The 24,057-nt window shown below is 38.9% G+C and overlaps 2 protein-coding genes across 8 annotated transcripts; both read left to right on the top strand.

Annotated features, from left to right (window-relative positions):
• Positions 1-9,292: 9,292 nt before the first annotated feature.
• On the top strand, positions 9,293-14,563 carry LOC103443123 (peptidyl-prolyl cis-trans isomerase FKBP43). Of its 7 annotated transcripts, none has more exons than XR_011576992.1 (14): positions 9,293-9,545; positions 9,767-9,840; positions 10,193-10,428; positions 10,747-10,883; positions 11,272-11,566; positions 11,706-11,930; positions 12,080-12,307; positions 12,459-12,668; positions 12,807-13,043; positions 13,345-13,591; positions 13,780-13,821; positions 13,947-13,988; positions 14,101-14,149; positions 14,232-14,563. XR_011576992.1 is itself a non-coding variant. In XM_029099014.2 (14 exons), exons 1-14 carry the CDS (start codon positions 9,533-9,535, stop codon positions 14,311-14,313), a joined length of 2,163 nt encoding a protein of 720 aa, XP_028954847.1. In that variant the 5' UTR covers positions 9,293-9,532; the 3' UTR covers positions 14,314-14,563. The 7 variants fall into 7 exon arrangements, 4 of the variants coding, with proteins under 4 accessions (XP_028954847.1, XP_008380128.1, XP_017190159.1 ...); XM_029099014.2 differs by having other exon boundaries at positions 13,780-13,867; XM_008381906.4 differs by having other exon boundaries at positions 12,804-13,043; positions 13,780-13,867.
• Positions 14,564-15,238: 675 nt separating this feature from the next.
• On the top strand, positions 15,239-17,449 carry LOC103443122 (cyclin-dependent kinase B2-2-like). The gene is made up of 8 exons (XM_008381905.4): positions 15,239-15,660; positions 15,868-16,009; positions 16,110-16,171; positions 16,294-16,405; positions 16,489-16,582; positions 16,686-16,755; positions 16,859-16,997; positions 17,102-17,449. The coding sequence occupies exons 1-8, from the start codon at positions 15,425-15,427 to the stop codon at positions 17,192-17,194; spliced, it is 948 nt and encodes a 315-aa protein (XP_008380127.1). The 5' UTR covers positions 15,239-15,424; the 3' UTR covers positions 17,195-17,449.
• The last annotated feature ends 6,608 nt before the right edge of the window (positions 17,450-24,057 follow it).

Raw genomic sequence — 24,057 nt, 5'->3', positions numbered from 1 at the left:
GCGAATAAGTTCGTTAAAGACCTCGGGATAGTTTTGGACCTTAAGGCCCAATGGGCTTCGAACGTCAAGCCCATTGACTTAAGTTGTATGATAACTTAATTCACAAAAGCCCAAAAGCCCAAACAACACCCTATGGCCGGCCATTTAAAGGAAGGGTAGTGAACTTGCTTTAATTACAAGTTTGCCACTCAAATGAACAAAGGTATAAATATGACTTTATAGCCTTTTGTTCATTAGGGTTTGTTTTGGAGAAAATTGGAGAGAACATGTCTCTCCATTTCTCTCTAAAGAGGCCGGCCCCTTGGAGGGTGCATCTAGCAATCCCACTACTCCAAGGTCACTCATTTCTTCTCCAATCTAACCTTGGTGAAGAGACTTAGAGGTTCTCTATTTTGGGAACTTGTAGAATCCTATTCTTCCATCCAAATCCATAGATTTAATATGCAAGGAATGAAGGCCCTCTCTTTGGGTGATTAGCCTTTGCTTATGCAAAGAGGAATCTACAAAGGTATATTTCTCAACTCACTTTGATTTGAGTTGAGTCTTGGTTCACCAATCTACTCGGCTTTGAATTTCTTGGTTAATGTTTTGTTTTTAAGTGCATGCAAGCATGATTCCGCCTTTAATTGTTAATTGCATGCTTATTGATGTTGCTTAAATGAACATGTTTTCACAAAATCATCCTTCAAAATTTTCTAACAAAATTTACATTCAAAGAAGCAAGAATAAAGCTTGTAACAATTACAACATTCAAATTAAAGACTATGAACTACAAAACCCAAAAGAATTCACCAACTACTAGACCTAGGCTCTGATACCACTTGAAGGAAATTTTGTGAAAAACATGTTCATTTGAGCAACATCTATGACATGCAATTAACAATTAAAGGCGGAATCATGCTTGTATGCACTCAAAAACAAAACATTACCCATGAAATTCAAAGCCTAGTAGAATGGTGAACCAAGACTCAACTCAAAACAAAGTGAGTTGAGAAACTTTATACCTTTGTTGATTTCTCTTTGCATAAGCAAAGGCTAATCGCCCAAGGAGAGGGCCTTCATTCTTGCTTCTTAGCTCCATGGATTTCTTGGATGAGGATGGTTGAAAGGATTCTCCAAGTTCCCAAAGTTGAGAACCTCTAAGTCTCTACACCAAGGTAGGACTTGAAGTAGAGATGAGTGACCTAGAGGAAGTAAGATTGCTAGCTAAAATCCTCTAGGGTGGCCGGCCTCTTAGAGAGAAAATTGGAGCTTGTGTTCTTATCTTTTCTCTAAAAGAAACCCTAATGAAGAAAAGGCTATAAAGTCATATTTATACCTTCCTTCATTGGAGTGGCAAACTTGTAATAAGTCCAAAACCCACTCCTTTATCAATATGGCCGGCCATAGGGTGTTATTGGGCTGTTTGGGCCTTTGTGAATATATAGTCATTAAGTTGTCATACAACTTAAGTCAATGGGCTTGACGTTCGAAGCCCATTGGGCCTTGAGGCCCAAAACTAACCCGAGGTTTTTAACGAACTTTATTCGTTTGATTAATTAACATATTAAGTAATCCTTGCCATAAATAATTAAACCATTTAATTATCCTTACTCATCTCCGTTGTTTCTTCAATCGCTACCTTACCCGGTGTACGATCCATTAGGTTCCTTTTAGCGAGGCAGTAGGCGATTAGAACTCTTTCAAATCGATTGTGAATTGAAACTTACTTTCAATTCTCCCTTTAGTGTTTATACACGTTTAGGGCTTCCACAAACCATGAGTGACACCTAGCAGTATGTCATGGCTACCCAAGCTAATCAGAAGAGGTGGAGAACCTATTCAGTTTAGGATTACAATGCAATACGATCTTTCTCTAATACAATATTCTTGACCACATTGTTTGGTTTGATAGTTTATTCATGTCTACTATCCAATGTGATTCATTTACTTATATGATTACTTTGAATATGATTTGGAACGACTTCCTAAATCTCATTCATACTCTGGCCAGAGATTCTTAATCATATCATAGAGTATTCTCCCTCAAATAGTTTGAAGGTTAGAGATCCCTTGTTGCACATTCACTTGCTTCCATGGCTGAGTGGCTTAACCCCAACTATGCCGTGGACACCTCTGACAGAGTGACTTTGACATAGTCAAAGATCAAGGACTTAACCACAAGACAACTATGATGCCTCAGGTCAAAGGACTACTTTGCATTATCCCAACCATGAGTTCTCATGTGACATGAGTATGAGAACTTCTCGTTGATCGTGTTCAGTGGACTCATTCTCTATTGAGCACCTACATGCTTGTCTTGGTGTCAATCACATCAATGACTCGAGACCAGTCACTCTCCCTAAGAGAAGACACAGCACGTACTGATCTTAACGGACTGTCAATGCCCAATTGGCAATCCTATGATCAGGAACGTTTAGGATATGTATACGAAAAAGAATGGTCTCATGAATCTAACTTCTTTAAATTACATTCTCCTAATTACATATTTCTTGGACTTATCGTTTAAGCATATAACATTTATATGAGACGGCTTAAAACAATAATCTTCGCCCTTGATATTACACTAGTTTAGTTTAACATGTAAAATGTCTGTAAAGTATCATCATATGATTGGTTTTAGGGCACATTTCCAACAGTAAACTGGAGTCGTACAGTTTCACCTTCAAGTGATCGGGCATACCATGTTTCTCTACTGGCGTAAGCCAATGTCGTACAGCTTCACCTTCGGGTGACGAACATGTATTACCTTCGGGCAAATACCCCAGCTTCACTAGCCACGGCTAGTGTCAGTTTGTGATGTTATATGTATATATTTCTTCTTTAGCATAACCTAGAGTCGTACAGCTTTACCTTCGGGTGGTGAGGCCTACCATGTTTCTTCACTGGCATAACCCAATGTTGTACAGCTTCGCCTTCGGGCGATGGACAGGTACTGCCTTCGGGTTGCTATGATACCCCTAGAGAGTACAGTTTTAATGGGATTTCCGATTTTGCCTTCGGGTGTTTCAAAATCATTTTTAGAGATGATTTTACGATTACGAACATTTCCTGCATGCTAGAGTTTTAGAAAGAAAAAAAAAACCTATACGTAGTATTTTATATGTTTTCAAAATATGGGGTTATTATGTTCTTAAATAAAACGGTTTTCTTATTATTAGTATTATTATTATAAACTTTGGTCCACTCACCTTTTCTGTTTTGTGCCCCCTTCAGGATTTAGAATTGAGGCACATAATCCCGATGTCAGGGCGTCTTTGTGTAGGTATCTTCAAGTCTTTACAGTGTAGGACCCACTCCTTTATTCATATATTTTATTGTAATTATTTCTTGTATTCCTTGATTAGTTGTATGCTCTGAACATGTTCCGTATCGACATATTTCTTTCTAATGACTTATCCTATTGAATGTATGTTTAAAATAGCTTTATCACCTTCAGGTGTTAGCTAGCATGTGCCCATCCTAATATTTAGGGATATCGGGGTTGGGGCTTGTCATCGAGTCGCCGTCGCACCAAGCCGATAGCAGCTACCCACGATAGCAACCGTGTCGTGGCCTCTCCAGTCTTTTTTTTTCACACATCCTCGACCCTCCGTCTAGCCAAATTTCAAGCCCCAAGGCTCCCAAAAATTAAGAGGACAAGGAAATTAATTTTTTCTTACCTTGGTGCGACGTGAAGATAAAGAAAGCAACGAAAGACGGTCCTTTGCACGGGCAAGTGCAGAAGATTGATAGGGGAAGAAATATCCTCTAGCTTTCTCTCTCTTGTAGGGTAGAATAAATTGCTCTCTAAAGTTGATTTAATAATCTACTTAAGGTAGACTTAAATAGACTTTAGAACTAATTTATTTCCCTTTCCTAGAAGGATCTAATTTCCAATTAAAGAGGGAATCTACATCAAAATAGGAAACAATCCTATGTTTTCTAAAGCAAGAAGATCTCTACACCTGTTGTCCTTTTCTGCAAGTAGCCCAACAGATGTGGGGGCATTTGTAGAATAAAAAATAATCAAGAAAAATATGGATGTGACACGTGGACTTTTGGGGTAAAAAGACAAAATTACTCTTGAGGCACATCGGGACTCCCACATACATGCAATGGACAATAACTGCTCAATCGAGATCAAAGGTGATCAAAATGGTATTCTTTTAAACCCTCTCATCACTCCTCATCAAATCCTCACCCACAAGGTAACTCCCAATTATCCTTTTCAAATTGGGATTAATTACCAAAATTAATTGATTAATTTCCTAATTGATTGCAAGATATTAACATAATATCTTGCAATTAGAGGCAAGAAACTACCATAAGTGGTCGGTCCCCATTTCTCCAAACAGGGTTGGGCACACCCATATATATACCCCTTCATTTCTCCAAAAACCTAAGTCCAATTCTCTTCTAAAATTCTCTAAATTTCTCTAAACACTTTTCCCTCAAATTCTAACTTTGGCATCGAAGATTCTTCGGCCAAAGCCTGCCAAAGCCCCCCCATTCATTGTGGGCGCTTGAGGCTCTTGGCCTTGATCTTAGGTGTTAATTGTTTTGCAGGTACATTTTCGTCCAAGAAGAAAAAGGCGGAAATTTGCATCCACATTAGGCATTACAAAAGAATGTTTAGGAGATTGTAAATGCAATGGCTTTAGTCAACATATGTAAAGAGCAACTACTCAAATTGAGGAATGATGATGGTTTTGATCTTTTGGTTGACAAAGTATCATCATTTTTTGTGTCCAACATCATATTGAGGTTATTAACATGGAGACATATGTAGCTAACGAAAAGTCGCAACGTAATGCCGTCAAAAAGACCAACCACCATTGTTACAAAGTATAGCTCTTTTTTATTATCATTGATTCCCAACTTACGAAGTCCAGTGATCACTTCAATGAAACAAGTACTAAATTGCTCATTTGATTGGCTAGTTTGAGTCCAAATGATTCTATTGTAGCTTTTTACAAAGAAAAGCTACTTCGTCATGCTCAATTGTATCCTCAAGATTTTACGAAGCAAGACTTGTTGGCACTTGAAGATCAACTTGATATTTATATTTATTTTATGCGCTCGAGAAGTGACTTTTCTCAGTTGCAAAGTATTAGTGATCTTGCTAAAAAGATGGTGGAGAAAGGGTTACATCAAATATTTGAATATATGTATTTACTTATTGAATTGGCTTTAGTTTTACCGGTTGCAACTGTTTCAGTGGAAAGCATTTTCCTCCATGAGTATCATCAAGAGTCCACTCCGCAACAAAATAAGAGATCAATGATTAAATGATAGCTTAGTTGTTTACATTGAGATAGATTTTTTTTCTTGTATTGACAATGAAACTACCTTGCAACGTTTTCAGAGTATGAAAGCTTGACATCAACAAATTTAGTTTTTGTAGCTTGTAACGTTGTTTAAGAAAGATTATGAATGAAAAGTTATTGTTTATCATTTATTTTTTCAATGATATTTTCATCTATTTTTTGGTAGCTTTTATAGCAGGACCACTCAATGTTAAAATCTAGAATACACCAGTGACATTGCATGCAAGAAAGGGTAACTAGAATCCAATTGGCTGATACCAATGTTAGACCCTAATTCAACCTTAACCAATTTATGAAGGATAACAATGGAGGGAACAAGCAGTAAAGAAGGAGAACAAGCTCTGATATATTTTTGTAATATAATTGTTGATTCATATAACCGTTGGGCAAAGCCATTATACATTGGTCCATTTATAACAACACTGACCTCACTGCCAGATGGCATATCCTAACAAACTCTCCTAAATGCCACTAATTCTTCATTTAATTAAGTAAACAATTACTAATCAGTGATTAAGATAATCACGACCATAACATTGTATCGTATACCCCAAAGAATTTAGTTGTACTTGATGACTAAGAATTCATAATCATCAATCTTTGATCACTTTGATCTAACGCAATTAAGCATCTGTTTTAGATCACTACCAGCAACTCCCCTCCGTAAGAAGAAGCAACTAGGCATGAAAATTAAAAAGGAAGTAAAGGGAGATTAATTTACAATGAAGATATCTCCAATTAATCAGTTGCATATGCGTCTTCTTCAACTGATTATTATCCCTTGTTTTGAATTTTTTAGGACCAGAGCTGAATAGAGCATAGCAGGACAAGAGAATTGAAGAGTTGGCAGCTGAGTTGGAAATTTGATCAAGTCGGCAGCAATGTGAAGCATATATATCGAGAAAAGGTAGTCACTATTTTGAAAGATATGGAAGAAGAAAAGTTAAAGATATCAGTAAAAGTTGAGAATGTAAGGTTAAATCTAACAAGTTAGAATCCAACCTTAGATTCATCATGTAAACTAGAAAAACAGGTGCAAGAGGGAGTTGGCTTTCTTTCACCATTACATGCAAGCATCATGTTTAGTTGTTGGGTAGTGGTAGAATTTGGTAGGTAGGAGATATATTGGAACATGATCCTTTTGTTTTGTTTTGTTTTCTTTTCCCCATAATCGACTAGTAGTTATAATGTTAAGGGTTTTTATCACAAATGGTCCCTGACATTGATCAAACACATCATTTTGGTCCCTGACATTGAAAATCAATAGAAATAGTCCCTGAGATTGATCAAACACATCACAAATGGTCCTTCCGTTAAAAACTTTTTGGGCAATTTTCAAAGCTTCGTAACTCAATCGTTTCTTAACCAAATTCGACCCATGATATATCAAAATGAAGATAGGAAAGTGTAGAACAAGATTATACCTCTTTGGAAACCCAATGGCTGCCGGAGATGGCCGGAAAATAGCCTCAAATGTGACTGGTCCGCGAAAAAACTGGAAAACTCGCCTGAAATGGGGTAAACTTTAAACATTCATAACTTCTTTAATAATCAACGAAATCAAGTGATTCAAAAACGAAAATCATACTTCTAGATGAGACTAAGAGAATGGTAGCCTTCTTGATGGCTAACTCGTCGTAGTTTGGCCGTAAAACGACTCGAAATTGGCTAACTCGAAAATGGTTATCCAAGTTCAAGCCATTTTCCGGTCAAACCACGGTAAATTAGCTGTCAATAAAGGTACCATTCTCTTTTTCTCGTTGAGAAATATGATTTTCATTTTTGAATCACTTAATTTCGTTGAGTGTTGAAGAAGTTATGAATGTTTAAAGTTTACCCCATTTCAGGCGAGTTTTCCATTTTTTTCGCGGATCAGTCGCATTTGAGGCTATTTTTCGGCAATCTCCGGCAACCATTGGGTTTCCAAATAGGTATAATCTTGTTCTACACTTTCCTATCTTCATTTTGATATATCATGGGTCGAATTTGGTTAAGAAACGATTGAGTTACGAAGCTTTGAAAATTGCCCAAAAAGTTTTTAACGGAAGGACCATTTGTGATGTGTTTGATCAATGTCAGGGACCATTTCTATTGATTTTCAATGTCAGGGACCAAAATGATGTGTTTGATCAATGTCAGGGACTATTTGTGATAAAACCCCTAATGTTAAATTAAATATGTAGAGTTGTAACAATAGATAGTGTTTGTTTGTGTAGGGAAGTGTTTTCTCACACCTGCTTGCCTTTTTTCTCCTTGTGCACACTCATGTTTATCTCTATTATTAAATTGATTAAATCACCAATACAATCGATGGACATACATAAATATGGGTCTGTCCACAGAGAAAATAGGTGTGTAAAAAGCAGTTCCGTTGTCAATAAAAGAGTTCGTCGAAAGAGAAAATATTGAGCTTGATGGAGTTTTAGTGGATTTCCATAGAGTCCGTGTGGTTTCGTGTGACACTGTGAAATAAAGTGTCTTCTCTCAAAATGGGCAATACTCGGATCAAAATGGTTATCATTGGGCAATGTCAAAGCATGCTACTAACCCTCATTGTGTTAACCTTCACCAATCCCACCACGTGGATCTGGAACCATGGAAGTTGATGTGGAGTATGAAGGCAGTACCAAAAATCAACAACTTTCTATAGAGAGCTATTTCAAATGTCGTTCTTACAAAACACAACATTTTCTCTCGTCACATTTGCTGGATCCTAGATGTTCCTTTTGTGGAACAGAGGATGAAACTTTAGAACATATTCTCCTTAAGTGCTTGTGGGTGCACCATGTGTGGTGCGACTCTCACTTATGTTATCGCCCTAATAGTCAAGCAATTACCTATCTTGATCCCTGGCTTCTAAGCATGGCTACGATGGGATCTGCATCTTTATGGGATTCTATCTAGGTTTATATTAAGGGTGATGTGCTGGGAAATTTTGAAAGAGCAATGTCATGCAGTTTTCAAGATGTTGGCTCCCAACCCTATCTCTGTCGTAGCAAGGTGCAACAATCTGTACATTGAGATAACAGATATTTGCATAGGCTTCCATCAATTGGTAGTCAAGAGGATCATTCTAATCATAGGTGAATCCTTCCAATAGACATGAACTTAAATGTTAGCATTAATGGGGCTTGGAACTCTTCTACGACAGAAGCGAGTGGGAGTTGTTATTTGAAATTCTAGAGGTGAACTCATTTGTGGTGAGTCCAGTTTCTTGAAGAGGGCTTTAATTGAAGAGGTTGAAGTTGAAGCAGTGTTAACAGTGACGAAACTTGCTTCAACAAAAAACTTCCAGCATTATTACGATCGAGGGTGATTCTAAGGTGCTTTTAGAGGCCATCAATAGTCCTTATCTCAGCAAGGTATGGAGAATTTGCCCCATCAAGTAGCTCATTTGCCAGCTGCACTTGCCAACTCGAGAGTAAGACACTTCTAATGGGCTTCAACGCCCCCTCCCTCCTTGGTTATGGTACTTTCACGTGATGGACTCCCTTATCGTCCGTCATTGGTGGTCTGAGGATGGCTAGTAAAGTAAGCCAAATAGGACTAAAAGTTATCAAGGTGTTTTCTAACGAAGATGTTATATATGATGTGATAGAGTCATTTGACTTCTAACTATCTTTTTCTAGAGCAAACAAAGATGAAGTTAACATCTCTCTAACAAAACTATCGTTTGACAAAAGTAAGTGTGTGTATAAATGTATATTTAATTTAATTATTTAATTATTTTGGAACATTCATATGCTCTCTTTTAATTTGTTCCTATTTTATTAGGGAGCATTTTTGCTCACCACCATTTAGTGTGGTGTATGCTCACCACCCTAGTTATCACAGTTAAATAAATTTAAATTTCGAGATTCGTGTAATAGATAAACACAAATCTCAATATTCAAACTCATCTAACGGTGATAAATAGGATGGTGAGTATACTCCACCATTTAATGCACTCATTTTATTACCAATGTATTAGTGAAAAATTTCCTCTTTTCCCGCCCGGCGCTGGGGGAGGCTACCATCACCAACGCTATCAAGGTAACCTCCTATTAGGGATTGCCACGTCAATAAAAAGTCAGACCGCAGGCTTGCAGCCGCCGTCTCTGTATTTAAAAGGATTGTTCTAGGTTCTCTCTTTTAATTTCTCAGCAGGGTTTAGGGGAGGAGGAGGAGCAAGCAATCCGGGCCTTTTTCTCTAGGGCTGTAGATATCAGTCTCTCCCAAACAAAATGGCTTTCTGGGGTCAGTTTCTCTTCCCTTGTAAATTGAAAATGATCGACGATGATCAACTGTTTGAATTTACTTATTTGGGTTTTCTGTTTAAAAATGAATGGAATTTTATATTTTAGTAGTTAAGTTTTGAAGTTTTCGTTATATCTTCTGCTTGGCTTTTCGGAGCAACCAAGTGGAGGTCGACTGAGTTGTTATTGTCAAGTGTGTTGTTTATTCATTGATTATTACAGGAGTCGAAGTGAAACCCGGAAATCCTTTCACTCACATATTTGATGGCTTGAAAGGACGCCTTCACGTTTCAATGGTAGTGCTTCTTATCACAACGACCCCTTATTCTTCTTTGCTTTGTGATTCTTCTTCTTCTTTTTTTTTATTTTTTATTTTTTATTTTTTTAAGCGTAGAATTTAGCCAAAATGGGCATTGCTGTGCGACCTACAATTTATAGTTTTTTTTTTCTCTGTTAGGTTTTGTTTTTCTGCTTTTGGTTAACTGTATTTATAATTTACTTCCGCTTTTACGCATGTGAAAATTGAATATGGTCTAATATTGAGTCATCTGAACTTGGTTTCTAATGTTTTGATGTGTTCTGATATTTAGTTCCGATTTAATGTTTAGATCAGTATCGTATGTAGTATTTATAATTTTATATACACAGGCCACACTGGGGAATGGGACTGCGACGAAAAAAAGCACACTTCAGTGTAATGTGGGAAACAAGAGTCCTGTTTATCTATGCTCCTTGTTTCCTGAGAAGGCTGAGTCATTGCAAATAAATGTGGAGTTTGAAGAGTGTGAGGAAGTCATCTTCTCAGTTCTTGGTCCTCGGAGTGTTCACCTATCTGGCCACTATCTTCCTCGTCACCAACATCACAATTTTGATGATGATAATTCGTATCCTTTTGTTTAGTGTGGTTATTGTTTAGTCCATTATCGTTTCTTCCGTGCTTAATACTTTTGGTCAAATTTCTCTGTTTTTACTCCATCACTACCTATCTAATTAGTTAATGGGAAAGGAGAGAAAAAAACCGTAGGACACTTTTTTTTTTCTTTTGCAAAAAATGGGAACCCAAGAGACTAAGAGACTAGTTTCTTTTTGGGGGGATATTTTCTATCCAAGATCAACGCTACATAACCCTTTTGGTTATGGACATTTTTCATCGTTTGTCTCATGTGAGGTTATCTTTAGTTTCCCTTTACTATGATTTCAAGAGAATCTTATGGGGAAGATATTGCTAATTCCGAAACCAAGATGTCTGTTGATAGTGAAGAAGACAAGTATGAAGATAGTTTTATTAATGATGATGACCCAGAAGTCTTCCCAGCTTCTCCTGTTCTTGATAGTGAAGGTACGGCTACCAAATATATGCTTTAAATTTTTCTCTCACAAAATGTAGTATACATGATGTGAAAGTTTGGTCATTAGCAGTAGCTCCTGATACAGGAGTCAGCTGAAAATAAATAAAGCCCAGTCAAGTACAAGCTCCTATAATTAAGAGTCCTAGTTTTTTTTTACGTAACTTAAATCATCGTTTTGGTGCTTGTTGTAGACAACCTGCTCATGTTCATCTACTCCGTGTTCAGTAGTGTATGTCACCAGTTTTTTGGTCTCTGCATCACATTTGTTCAGTTTTTTGGCTTGCATCTTTAGTTCATATCAAGTTAATGTCCTCTTGAAGATGAATCATTGGTGAATTTTTGCAATACTATTCTGAGATATATCTATCTGGTGTGTAGAGGAGCTTTTGGACGAGCATAAACCTCATAATGGCAAGGGCCATCGAAGACGACTTCGGAAGATGTACCAAGTGAGCGAGTCCGAAGTGGAGGGTGAAGATGATGACAGATGCCTAATTTCCTCTTTGTACAAGACAAAATCCAGTACTAGAAACACAACAGAGGAAGTTGAAGAAAAAGTTGACAAGAGAGCCGCAGATACCACTACTAGCAATGAAACAGAGGATGGTGTCTTTAATGCTACTGAAACAATGAACGATGGTGATGATGTGGATGTAGATGGTCAGTTGAAAAGGTATTTGTACTGCTTAATAAGACCATGGAAGCTTGTGAAAAAGATTGATCTCTTCCCATCAGTTGAATATATTTTCATTGTACTTGTACCAAATTGAGTTATTGTTGTTTGTCATCTTGATTGCCAAATTGGAATGCAGGCAATTTGACCAGCCAGTAGATACCTTCCTACCTTCTTCTGAAGAAGGCCTTGAAATTGGTGGAACACCAAAGAAAAAAAGGAAAGAACGGCTGGATGATAAAGCATTTGAATCTGGTTTTCGTGAAAAAGAGGACGAAGCCCAAAATGATGACACCAAAGTTGAAAATAGGACCCAAAATTTGTGTGTGGAGGATGGACAAGAACAGAAGGTGGCCAATCATATGTGAGTTCTTTTTGCTTCATTTTCCTTGAATAAGTACATTCTGAATCATGAATCTTAAGTGTGCATACTATTCTTTAAAGTAGGAGAATTTACAGACAATGATGTTTGTTGGTTTTGATTTTCGTTATATTATTGGTGTGCTCAAGCAGCGCACTTGAAGGGCCAGATGATTTTTCAAAGCCTTCAACAGAGGTCAACCTTGAAAATGATGGAAAACTGAAGAAAAAAAGGAAAGAGCGGCCAGAAGATAAAGCACTTAAAGCTGGTATCCTTGAAAAGGAGGATGAAAAACCCCAGAAAGATGACACCAGAGCCAAAAATAGGATCCAAAACTTGTGTGTGGAGGATGGACAAGAACAGATAGTGGCCAACCATATGTGAGTTCTTTTTGCTTCCTTTGTCCCCGTATAATTACATTCTTACCTCATGATACTTAAGTGTACATACTATTGTTTAAAGTTGGAGAATTTACAGACAATGATATTTGTTGGTTTTTATTTTTGCTATATTATTGGTGTGCTCAAGCAGTGCACCTGAAGGGCCAGATGATTTCCCAAAGCCTTCAACAGAGGTCAACCTTGAAAATGGTGGAAAGCTGAAGAAAAAATGGAAAGAACGGCCAAAGGATAAAGCACTTGAAAAGGTGGACGAAGCCCAGAAAGATGACACTAGAGCCCAAATTCAGACCCAAATTTTGTGCGTTATGGATGGACAAGAACAGAAGGTGGCCAAACATATGTGAGTTCTTTTGCCTCGAATAAATACATTCTCAATCATGATACTTGAGTGTGCATATTATTTTTATGGATGGAGAATTTACTGACAATGATGTTTATTGGTTTTGATTTTTGTTTTATTATTGATGTACTCAAGCAGTGTACCTGAGGGGCCAGATGATTTGTCAAAGCCTTCAATAGAGGTCAACCTTGAAAATGGTGAAAGGCCAAAGAAGAAAAGGAAGAAGCGTGTGGAGGGGAAAATATTGGAGGTTGTCTGCACTAACCTTGATGATGTTGTTAAAGAGGATAAAGGGCAGCAGGATGAGGCAAGGGGTGGCATCTGCCCAGATCTACCTGTGAGGAGTGAGCAAAATCAGCAGTCAGCCAAGGATGGGTGAGTTATTTTTACCTCACGTTTGTCTCTGTGTCACAAGATATACTTTTTGCCCCCTTGACTCCACCTCAGTCTTGGGAATAGCATGAAAGGACATGTCCATTGAAATGGAGTGTAAACTTTAGTAAGCGGTTCCATTGATCAAATGTATTGTCTATTATTATCTTCTATCAGGAAGTTAAAAATTTCTCTCCCTCACCCAATTCCAATATCTATGCGATTTTTAGGCCATGTCTGGTTGTGTGCGATTTTATTATAGTTCCCTTGATTGAGTATAAAATCTGTATGTCCATTTTTCCAGGAATTCTGGCCATGATTCTGGTAGATTTGTTGATGGTCAATCTGATGAAAAGAAAGTTAAAAAGAAGAAGAAGAAAAGTAAAACCGAAGCACATGAGGTAGCTGGGAACACAGATGTGCCTCTCTTGTCAGCAGAAGATAATGCTAATGCCAAGTCATCTCAAGTTAAGACCTTCCCAAGTGGATTAAGAATTGAGGAGTTAGAAGCTGGAAAACCAGATGGCAAAGTTGCCACATCGGGGAAAAAGGCTAGTCTTTCTGAATTTGTATTTGATCTATTTGATATTGATGCTTTTCTAAAATAAATATTTGGATGTGACCCTCCAATGGATAATGGTAGCTTAGCTGAATTATTCTTAGTCTGAAACTTTCTTCTAGAGCAAGTTAAAGTAAAAGATTAATGGAGCTATGTTGATTGTAGTAGTTTCTGTTTCAGATAAGTGTTCACTATGTTGGCAAGTTGAAAGAGAACGGCAAGGTAATGGACTCAACTGACAGCAGTGCTCCTTACAGGTTTCGCTTAGGTATCACCAAATGAGATAAACTAATATTTTACCAAAACATTGTTTCTGCTTTTGTATTTACATTTGTTGCTTCTTGCAGGCAAAGGGGAAGTTATAGATGGTTGGGATGTTGGCATTGACGGTAATGGCTACTAAAATTTCATCTATATTTTATAAATAAGTTTTTGACGTTTTGATTATATTGCTTTCCTTATTATTTCAAGACTCTTGTGATGTATGTGCATGATTCTCAGGTATGCGAGTTGGTGAAAAAAGAAGACTTGTTATACCCCCGTCATTGGCGTATGTTATTAAAATTTAGCCAACTGATTTCCTTCTCTGCTTTTTTCTTTTTTGGTTTCTGACTTGCTGTACATGCTTGCAGCTATGGGAGTAGAGGAGATGGTGCAGGTATACCACCAAACTCATGGCTGGAATATGATATTGAATTAGTGAAAGCTCGTTAAGCGATCAATTGATCAATTCTACAGCGTTTGGTACCGGCCTCTGTATTTTGTTTGGGCATATTGTCTTTTTGAGATTTTTCTCCCCTTCTCATCAGTACGAGAGGAAAAAAAATGAGGGAGTAACAACAGGGTTGGGTATGGTTTTCAAATGTATGGGAACGGCCTCGAGATTTTGCAATAGAAAGCTGGCTTTTGGGATGTTTCTGGAAACGTTTTGCTCTGGTCTAATTGAAGTTGTAATTTCCATTTATCCACGTGTTTGATTCCCCATGTTCTCAAATGGCGTTATAATTGCAGTGTTAAGTCTTCTCAAAGTGTACTGATCGGATCAACCCGAACTCGGATTTATTGACTGAAGTTTTAATCACCAGCAGGGTTAGTAAGATCCAACATGGGGAGGCAAGTAACTATTATTCAAATGCTTAAAAGGGGTAATTGGCTGAAATACAAGCTGTTACTAGTTTAGGGAATAAATCGACCAAAAAAAAATACATTACAAAACGATCTTTAATTGATCTGTCAAGGCATTAACCATACAAATTATAATTTATATAAAGTATAGTTTTGGTATGAGAATTATTAGACCAAATACGAGACTGATTGTGTTGAAATGTGTAAGGCTATTATAATGTTGTGTTGCTGTATCCATTGACAAGTTGGAAAACTAAAATTAGAGACTTTTCTCTAGTGCACATCTAAATTACACATTTGACCAAGCGAAATCTAATGGCTCTTGTAGTAATGCACAGTGCACTTTTGATGTGCATTGGAGAAATTTCACTAAAATCAGGCGAGCGGAGTGGAAGATTCTTTTGTGTTTGATGGGCCGCCGAATTGGGCTTTGTGGTGTAGAGAGTCCAAATTGGCAGGAAACTGGGAGAAACCCCGGAACGGCAAGAAAAGGGTATGTGCCTCGGAAAATTTTGAATTTCAAAAAGGGGTTGCCCGTTGTGCAAACCGATACGAAATTTCCGTCAATACCCTTCCCTTCAACGTATATATAACTTAGACGCTCTGCCCTCCTCTTTTGTCATTTGAAGTATTTGAAAATTTGAAATCAGCAACCAGCAAATCAGGAATCCAGAGAGACGAAGAAGAGAGAGAGAGAGAAATGGAGATGATCGGAGAGGCGAATAAAGGAGCGTCGGCGATGGAGGCGTTCGAGAAGCTTGAGAAGGTGGGAGAAGGGACGTACGGGAAGGTGTACAGAGCGAGAGAGAAGGCGACTGGCAAGATCGTCGCCCTCAAGAAGACTCGCCTCCACGAGGACGAGGAAGGCGTCCCTCCTACCACTCTCCGCGAGGTCTCCATTCTCCGCATGCTCTCCCGAGACCCCCACATCGTCAAGTTCGTTTCCTTTCTTCTTCTCTCTCTCTCTCTCTCTCTCTAACTTTCTTCCTTTAATTCTACAAATTAGGGTTTGATTTCGTTCTTGTACTTACGGAAATGAAATCTTCAATTGATTGGTTTGGGTTTTCTTCTTTTTCTGTAAATCCATTGATTTGGTCGGTAAATTGTGAATTAACGAAACCCTAAACCCCAATTCTGTAATAGGTTGATGGATGTGAAACAAGGGCAGAACAAGGAAGGAAAGACTGTACTCTACTTGGTGTTTGAGTACATGGACACTGATCTCAAGAAATTCATCCGCACCTTCCGTCAATCTGGAGAGCAAATTCCCTCCCCCATCGTTAAAGTCTGCTCTCTCATTTGTTTGTCCCCCAAATGTTTATTCCCAATCAACTTAATCACACATGGAATTGTGTAATTGAAATGGTGATTTTCTGATGATGCAGAGCCTGATGTTCCAACTTTGCAAAGGTGTTGCCTTTTGCCATGGTCATGGAATTTTGCACAGGTGACCTTTTGTCAATTAACTTACAAACGACATGCTGTTTCTCTCTCTTTTCTTTGCGCTTTGTTTCTCCCTTCGAGTTTTCTTTTAAGTTGGGTTGATTTGTTTTACTTCCATTTATGCAGGGATCTTAAGCCTCACAATCTCCTGATGGACCGTAAAACTATGATGCTTAAAATTGCAGATCTTGGACTTGCTAGAGCTTTCACTGTGCCACTCAAGAAGTATACTCATGAGGTAGTTAATGCGTTCACTTTTGGTTACAAGTTATTTTGTTGCTTTTGACAGTAGCTAAGGAATTTGTGCAAGTACGACTGCAGATATTGACCCTTTGGTATAGGGCTCCTGAAGTCCTCCTGGGAGCTACACACTACTCAACTGCAGTGGATATTTGGTCTGTTGGCTGTATATTTGGTACTCATCTGTTTTTTACGAAGCTTGCATTTGATTTTCGATAGTTTTGAATTTGTAAAAATTTGCCCCATTGGTTTAACGGTATATTGTTTCTGAATTATAGCTGAACTTGTCACGAAGCAAGCAATATTCCCTGGGGATTCTGAACTGCAGCAGCTCCTGCATATATTCAGGTTCACTAAAATAGTTTCCACTTCCCAGTTACCAAAAATTTGCCGACTACTTTCATTAAGTGTCAATTAGCCCAGTTCTTTTGCTTATGGATCTTTGATGCAGGTTGTTGGGCACTCCAAATGAGGATGTGTGGCCAGGTGTCAGTAAGCTCAAGGACTGGCATGAGTACCCCCAGTGGAGTCCCCAAAGTTTGGCAAAGGCTGTTCCCAATTTGGACGAAATGGGGCTGGATCTGTTGTTGGTATGTTCGATTTTGCTTCCCTCAAAATGTGCTACTTTATATAGTTTTTTGTTATTCTACTTGGTGAGGAATACTAGTTCTAAATATGTTGTTTATGCTTGCAGCAAATGTTGCAATACGATCCTGCTAAACGCATTTCAGCAAAGGCAGCTATGGAGCACCGTTACTTTGATGGTTTGAACAAGGATTCTCTCTGAAGAGGCACGATGAAGCATACGTGGATCGGGATGGGTAACAGAGATGCGCTCTGTAGTAGTACTGAGTTCTATTTGCTCTCCTCAAGCATATTTGCATTGTGTTTATAAATCTTTAGGATCTATTAGAACAAGCATATTTGCTAATCCATAGGATTCAACAACTCAACAATCTCAAGCATATTTTTATGTTCAGTTAGAAGATTGATGTAATGTTTTGCTTTAATGGGTATGCTTTATAGTTTTACATTCGCGCAATGAAAATTGAGTCATTGGTACTGGAGCGGAAGCAATTGGTAGACCCAAAACCAATGTAACTAGCAAATTACACATGATTAACCAAAGCCAATCAGTAGATTCATTTCATTTCTTCTGCAAGACTACCATTTCTTTCAATTGATTTTTTTTTGTTTTGAAAGAAATGATTGAATTTCATTAAGGCTAAATAGCCAAAATGGTCATTGAGATTTGTATAACTCATCACTTCAGTCCCTAACATTTCAAATCAATAAAAGTGGTCCCTGAGATTGTTCATCATTCATCATTTCGGTCATTCTGTTAAAAACTCCGTTAAGTGTCCCAGAGCTCTTGGCCAGAAGTTTGGGCAATTTTCAAAGCTTCGTAACTCAATTGTTTCTTAACGAAATTTAACTCATAATATATTAAAATGAAGATAAGAAAATGTAGAATAAGATTATACCTATTTGGAAGCCCAATGGTTGCTAGAAACTAGGTAAACTTTAAACGTTCATAACTTGAAAACTTGAAAGTTGACTGGTTCGAGGGAAAACTTGAAAACTCACCGGAAACTGGGTAAACTTTAAAAATTCATAAGTTCTTCAATACTCAACGAAATCAAGTGATTCAAAAACGAAAATCATACTTCTCGACAAGACGAAGAGAATGGTACTTTTTTGATGGCTAACTCGAAGTGATTTGGCCGGAAAACAGCTTGAAAGTGGCTGTCTTGGTCTCGAGTTAGCCATTTTCGAGCCGTTTTCCGCCTAAACCTAAGTGATTTAGCCGTCTAGAAAGATACCATTCTCTTCATCTTATCGAGAAGTGTATGATTTTCATTTTTGAATCACTTGATTTCGTTGAGTATTGAAGAAGTTATGAACATTTAAAATTTAACTACACTTTCAAATAGGTATTTTCTAGCCAATTTTGAGGCTATTTTCCAGCCATCTCCGGCAGCTATTGGGCTTCCAAATAGGTATAATCTTATTCTACACTTTTCTATCTTCATTTTGATATATTATAGGTCGAATTTGGTTAAGAAACGATTGAGTTACAAAGCTTTGAAAATTGCCCAAACGTTTGGCCAAAAGCTCTGGGACACTTAATGGAAGGACCAAAATGATGGATGGTGGACAATCTCAAGGACCACTTTTATTGATTTAAAATGTTAGGGACCAAAGTGATGATTTATGCAAATCTCAGGGACCATTTTGGCTATTTAGCCTTTCATTAATAACCACCCACTTACAAGGATGCCAAAACCATCCGCTTACAAGGATGCCAAACGGGTACATAAGCTCTAATGATCAATTTCTTGATTTGGAGGTAATGAGCATTGCAAATAATTTAAAACCCCTATACGGCAATCACTTAAAACACACCACTACAACGAGGAGTCCCGAGATTGATATGACCCGTAAGTGGCATACCAAGCACCGAAACCCTCACCAAAACCTACGCTAGTCAGCGAGGCTACAAAATCGCAGCAGCGACACAAACCAATTGTCGAAGCAATACAAACTAGACTATAAAATAAAAGAACAAGGTGAGTGTGATGGGTCCACAAAGAGATGTAGTTGCAAGTTGGTAGTTGGCGTGGGTAACAAAAGGAAAGGGACCTGCAGGAATGTCGGGAGGAATGGGAGGCCAGTTGTAGCCGGGACGAGCTCAGAGAGGTGGGGAGGAAGATCCAGCTAGTGCCACCATAGTTCTTGGAACGTCCACACCGCAAAACCAACATAAAAGTACCAAGAGCCGCCAGCAATTCCTCCTGTCGGAGTTAGTCGCAGTGATGGCAAGAAAAGCGGTTGCACCGCCATCTCCACCACCACCATGAACCCAAAGAGGACAAAATGATAGTTCCAAGGGCAGAGCCCTCAGATGTCCAATCAATTGAGAGAAACCAGCTAGCAAATATGCACACCAACGAATTAGGAAACTAAGAAGCCGTCGCCAAAAAGCTCCAAGTTCAAACCCCACCCAGGAGCAACACGAAACCGAAAAACAAAATCTCCGGAGGCAAGACCACCACCAACCAGGTAAGAAGAGCAGAAAAAAGAAAAGAACTGCAAGTCCAATACCCACAAACCAACCTAGAAAACCCACCCAAAACCGCAGATCTAAGCCCCAAACAGGAGCCCAATGCGGCAATAGATCGGGGTAGTGGGTCGAAGGCTCGCATAAACCATGAGAACTGGAAGCGCACAGAAGAGTATGGGGAGAATGTGTAGGTCAGACCAAGGAAACAGAGAGGAAAGCGAGAGAGCAGCGGCTAGAGGGGTTCAGGGGTGCGGATAGAAAGGAAAAAAGTGTGGAAAGCAGCAAGGGCAGGGAGTAGGAAGCGAGGGGTGGAGAGGTTAGGAGGAGGGGGATGCTAGAGAGAGGTGGAAGGGGACCCAAGCCTAAGCAAGGGACCGGCGGCTGAAGGTTTGCAAGGTTAGGGTTTGTTTCCTAGCAGAGAGAAAACATATATCATGTCAATTTCTGCTCAAGCAGATTTTCAGCTACAACTTACTATTGATTTGGCAAAGTGGAACATTCCTTCTGACGAATTGATGTAAAACTTTGATTCACAGTCGCGCCACAAGCCATATGAAGGCGGTGGACCAGAATGTAAGTGACAGTGAAGCAAAAGCATAAGTTCACAGCTTGATAACTGAACATTCATTCTTTCCTGCTCCAAATAATTGCGTCATTGTTCCTGCCATATTTTAAAGATCAATAAACAATACTTGAGAATAAACTTACATTTGTTGCGAAAAAGAGTGAGGGAGTGAGCAAGCGAGCAACTGCTTTTGTTGCTAAACAAGAGAAGAGCAAGCGTACCTATGCTCATTGCAGGTGGGAGTGAAAACTGAAGCAGAATGGATCAAAGTGCACCAACCCAAATTTTAGTGCCCCCTTAACAACCAAGATGCCTATAAGATGCAGGGCAACATAACGAACAAGTAGGATGCCAACGACAAGAGATTGTTGAATCCATGACCCTCTCAAACCTAAAACAACAAGGTGTAGTAAGTTGTAAACTAAACCAACAACTAAGTACGACGCTAACAGAATTTGTATGAGTTATTACCTTTTATTTGGTTTCCTCCTATTATCAAAGTAAGAGCTGGGATGGCTCAGTCTCTACAATCATAATTAGCTCATGTTGAGTGATCAACAAACGCTTTGTATAAAGAACATGCAAACCATCTCGTCTATATATGTTTTGTAAAGTTGGGCATAAGATTTAGTGTTTTATACCCCAACAAAGAAGCAGTATCTTGAATCACTCATAGAGGAGCACCATCTCCGATCAATAATTTTTGAAACTGAAGGATGACTCCGATTGCAAAACCAACAATCTACACCACGAAAAGATTAAGTTTCAATATTATTGCGCTAAATCTGGATTACAATGAAATATAGTGCTGAAAGGACAAACTGCTCCAGTGGTTGGAGGGGCAAAATTGCTTTCAGATTGATCTTCTTAAACACCATCACTATACGTTGCTTTAGTTTACCTGAAGTCAGTACCTGCCAATGAAAACTAAAAAGATATGCTCTATGTAAGAAACTGAAAAGAAATAGGGAACTTTCCCTCATTAGAGATGTCTGTTATGTTATATTGTGAGATTGCAAATCTGGATCGTACATTCAAATGAGATTCATTTGGTAAGTAGTCTGGATTGACAATCTGACAATGAAACATGTCTGTCTTTCAGAAAAAAAGAAAAAGAAAGAGAAATCTTAAAAAGTTGGAAATACGTAAACAAATCAACAAATTTAATGAATATCATTCTAATTTAATGGAGTCAGCAACCTTTGACAAGTCCCGACCCCGATATTCCCCGAATACCCGGATAGGCACGTGCTAGCCGACACCTGAGGGTGACAAAAGCCATTTATTGAATACAAGAGTAATGATTAAGAGGAAATAAGCATGAATAATCATTAGAATCTAAAGGTAATAAACAAAGTTTAAGGAAATGTCTAGAGTCCACAGAAAATGTCCTAATTCAAGATCACAAAAGGAAAGATCATTACAAGATATCACACAAGTGAGTGATAGACTGCTCCTGGTAGGGGAATGCCTTGTACGTTGTGTCGTAGTCCTCGTTTCTAAGACCTGAATGGGGGTGCAAAACAAAGGTGAGTGGACCAATATCATATATACAATAATAATAAAACAGTTACCAAGATACTAACCCCCACGGTTTATATAAAGAAAACTACTAGCATAATAAGTGATAGTTTTACTAAAAACCCTAGCATGCCAAAATTATCTCAAAAGACCTATCGTGGAAAACAAAATATAATGAGGAGTAAGTTTCCCAAATTTCCTGTTCAAGTCAACATCTAAGGAGATGGATTAAACATGAAACCGAATAAGATTGAGAAATAGGAAGAAGATTCATCTGAAATCTGGGAGAGGTTTTTAGGATGCGGGATGAAACCTTAAGCTGCTATAACTAAACTCAGGAAGAATTGCTTTGCTTTGCTTTCATGAAAACAAACCAAAAGGAGCAAGAATTGATTTGCTTTGCTTTCATGAAAACAGCCACTTCTCTTTGTGTTTACAAGGGTTTGTATGCGGTGAGGGATGAAAATTAAATAGGTTTTACTAGAGGGAATTGATAAGGGAAGGTAGCATAGTTTCTAATCTCAACAAAAGATGGCTTTCTATGAGGGCACTATAGCTAAAAGGGACTGAATCTGGACAAAATTCAGCTTTTTGGGTGCAAACTGGCTTGAGATCAGAGTTTGGATGTCGTTTGATTGGTTGGTTGAGTGTCTTTGTCTTTGGTGCCTCTCTCAGCTTTTATAGACCCTTTGGCCCGACTGTCTCTTCTCAGTCTTTAGCTGATAACATTTAGAGGGTAGTGAGTCATCATTTATTTACTTGTCATGCCCTTAAAAAGTGTTTTTTGGCTGGTGGTGAGTTGGTCTTTGTCACCCATCACCTCAATCATAGGCATGTGGCCTAAGCTTTGGTTGAAATGGACTTCAATCTTCTTCGGGCCTATCGACTGGGCTCGGGCAAGTCTTCATTTACTTTCGTGCCTTTGGGCCTTCATTATTATAAAGCCCAGTGCTTAAATATTAACCAAAATAGTGCCCCCTTTAATTGTCAAATCTGTTAACCGAAACATTGATAATGATTAAATATTAACTACACGCTTTAACTCGAGACTCGTGCCATTTACCCATCCATTTTTCGAATACACCTTTGCACTAAACCACAATCTTTAACGTTAACTAATTGCTCATTAAATAACCTCCACTTAAATTTCCTCAGGCAACACTTCTAGCAATCCTTACTCTTTGAATTTCCAGAATTCTCGAATCATCTTGCCTTCTCAGCTCTTTCTTGATTTCTGCCTTCAATTACTTTCACTTTTTCCTTCCAAAAAACAACCATGGCCCCCAAACTTTGCCCTGCATGCGAATCTGGATAAGGGAATGTCAATTTGCGCTGTCGACTCAACGGCCTTCATTGCCCTCGGGCTAGCTTGAACCTGTCAATTTTCTTCGAAGAGGGTAGGGTTAATTCCTTGGGGCTTGCCTGGATTGCCCGAGTCCTAATTGTAGTGGAGAACAACATGTCTACTGCCAATTGGTTCACCCCTAACCGTTATTCCACCGAGGCTGGGATTTCGGCCTCCAAGTGGTCGAATTTTAGAAGGGGTTTCCCACTGATGAAGGATGAAACTTGGTCACAGGGGGTGGATGAGCTCTAGCCTATGTGGAAGCAGAAGTGGATGGCAAATGGCATCTATGAGCTCATAATGATGTCCAAGGTCACTGTCATAGCTAAGCCCGAGCTTCCAACCACTACACTCTTATTCTGGAATAATGGGACCAATACATTCAACTTCAGAATGGGTCTCATGACTCCCACCGTCTTGGATATGGCTCAGGTCTTCGACCTGAGGCCTTCAGGCAGGTGTGTGGATATCACACATGATTAGTCTCTGCCTTCTCACCCGACTGCTGAAGGCTTGGAGGCCTCCGAGTCAATCACCCACCTGGAGTACAATTCCTCCACCTTCAAAAGTTCCCATCGTTAGTGGGCTTCATCCCCTTTGCGAAGAAAAATGTTTAGCTTCCTTCTCCGATTGCAGATAGGGCCCAGGAACACATGTACTTCCTCATTTACTGGTTGAACAAACATGTGTTCCCCAACAAGTCGAAGAGAGTAAAGTTAGAGTGGAGGCACTACACTTGTTTGATGACGTTGCTGCAAGGCCTTTATCCTGGCACACCTCTGCCACCTTCTCCATGAGATGACCAAGGACGAGCCATTCGAGACCAACCTCAATGGGCCTACCTGGATGGTTCAACTTTGGCTCCAATGGTACTTCCTCGAATTTCAAGTGGCCAACCTAGAATTCCCTGAGGGCATAGCTCCTAAACCCTAAACCCTAAACCTTAAACCCTAAACCTCAATGGGCCTACCTGGATGGTTCAACTTTGGCTCCAATGGTACTTCCTCGAATTTCAGGTGGCCAACCTAGAATTCCCTAAGGGCATAGCTCCAGCCCGTATCTTGGCAAAGGCTTCAATCACCAACCATTCTACACTCGCCTGCCTTTACTTCTTCAGAATCTGTTGGACTCGAGCAGATTTGGAGTAGGGTGCCT

Source organism: Malus domestica, chromosome 16 (assembly GCF_042453785.1).
Source record: "Malus domestica chromosome 16, GDT2T_hap1".
NCBI classification, from domain to species: domain Eukaryota; kingdom Viridiplantae; phylum Streptophyta; class Magnoliopsida; order Rosales; family Rosaceae; genus Malus; species Malus domestica.
Note: the sequence above shows the minus strand (reverse complement) of the source record. Positions and strands in the feature narration are given on the sequence as shown.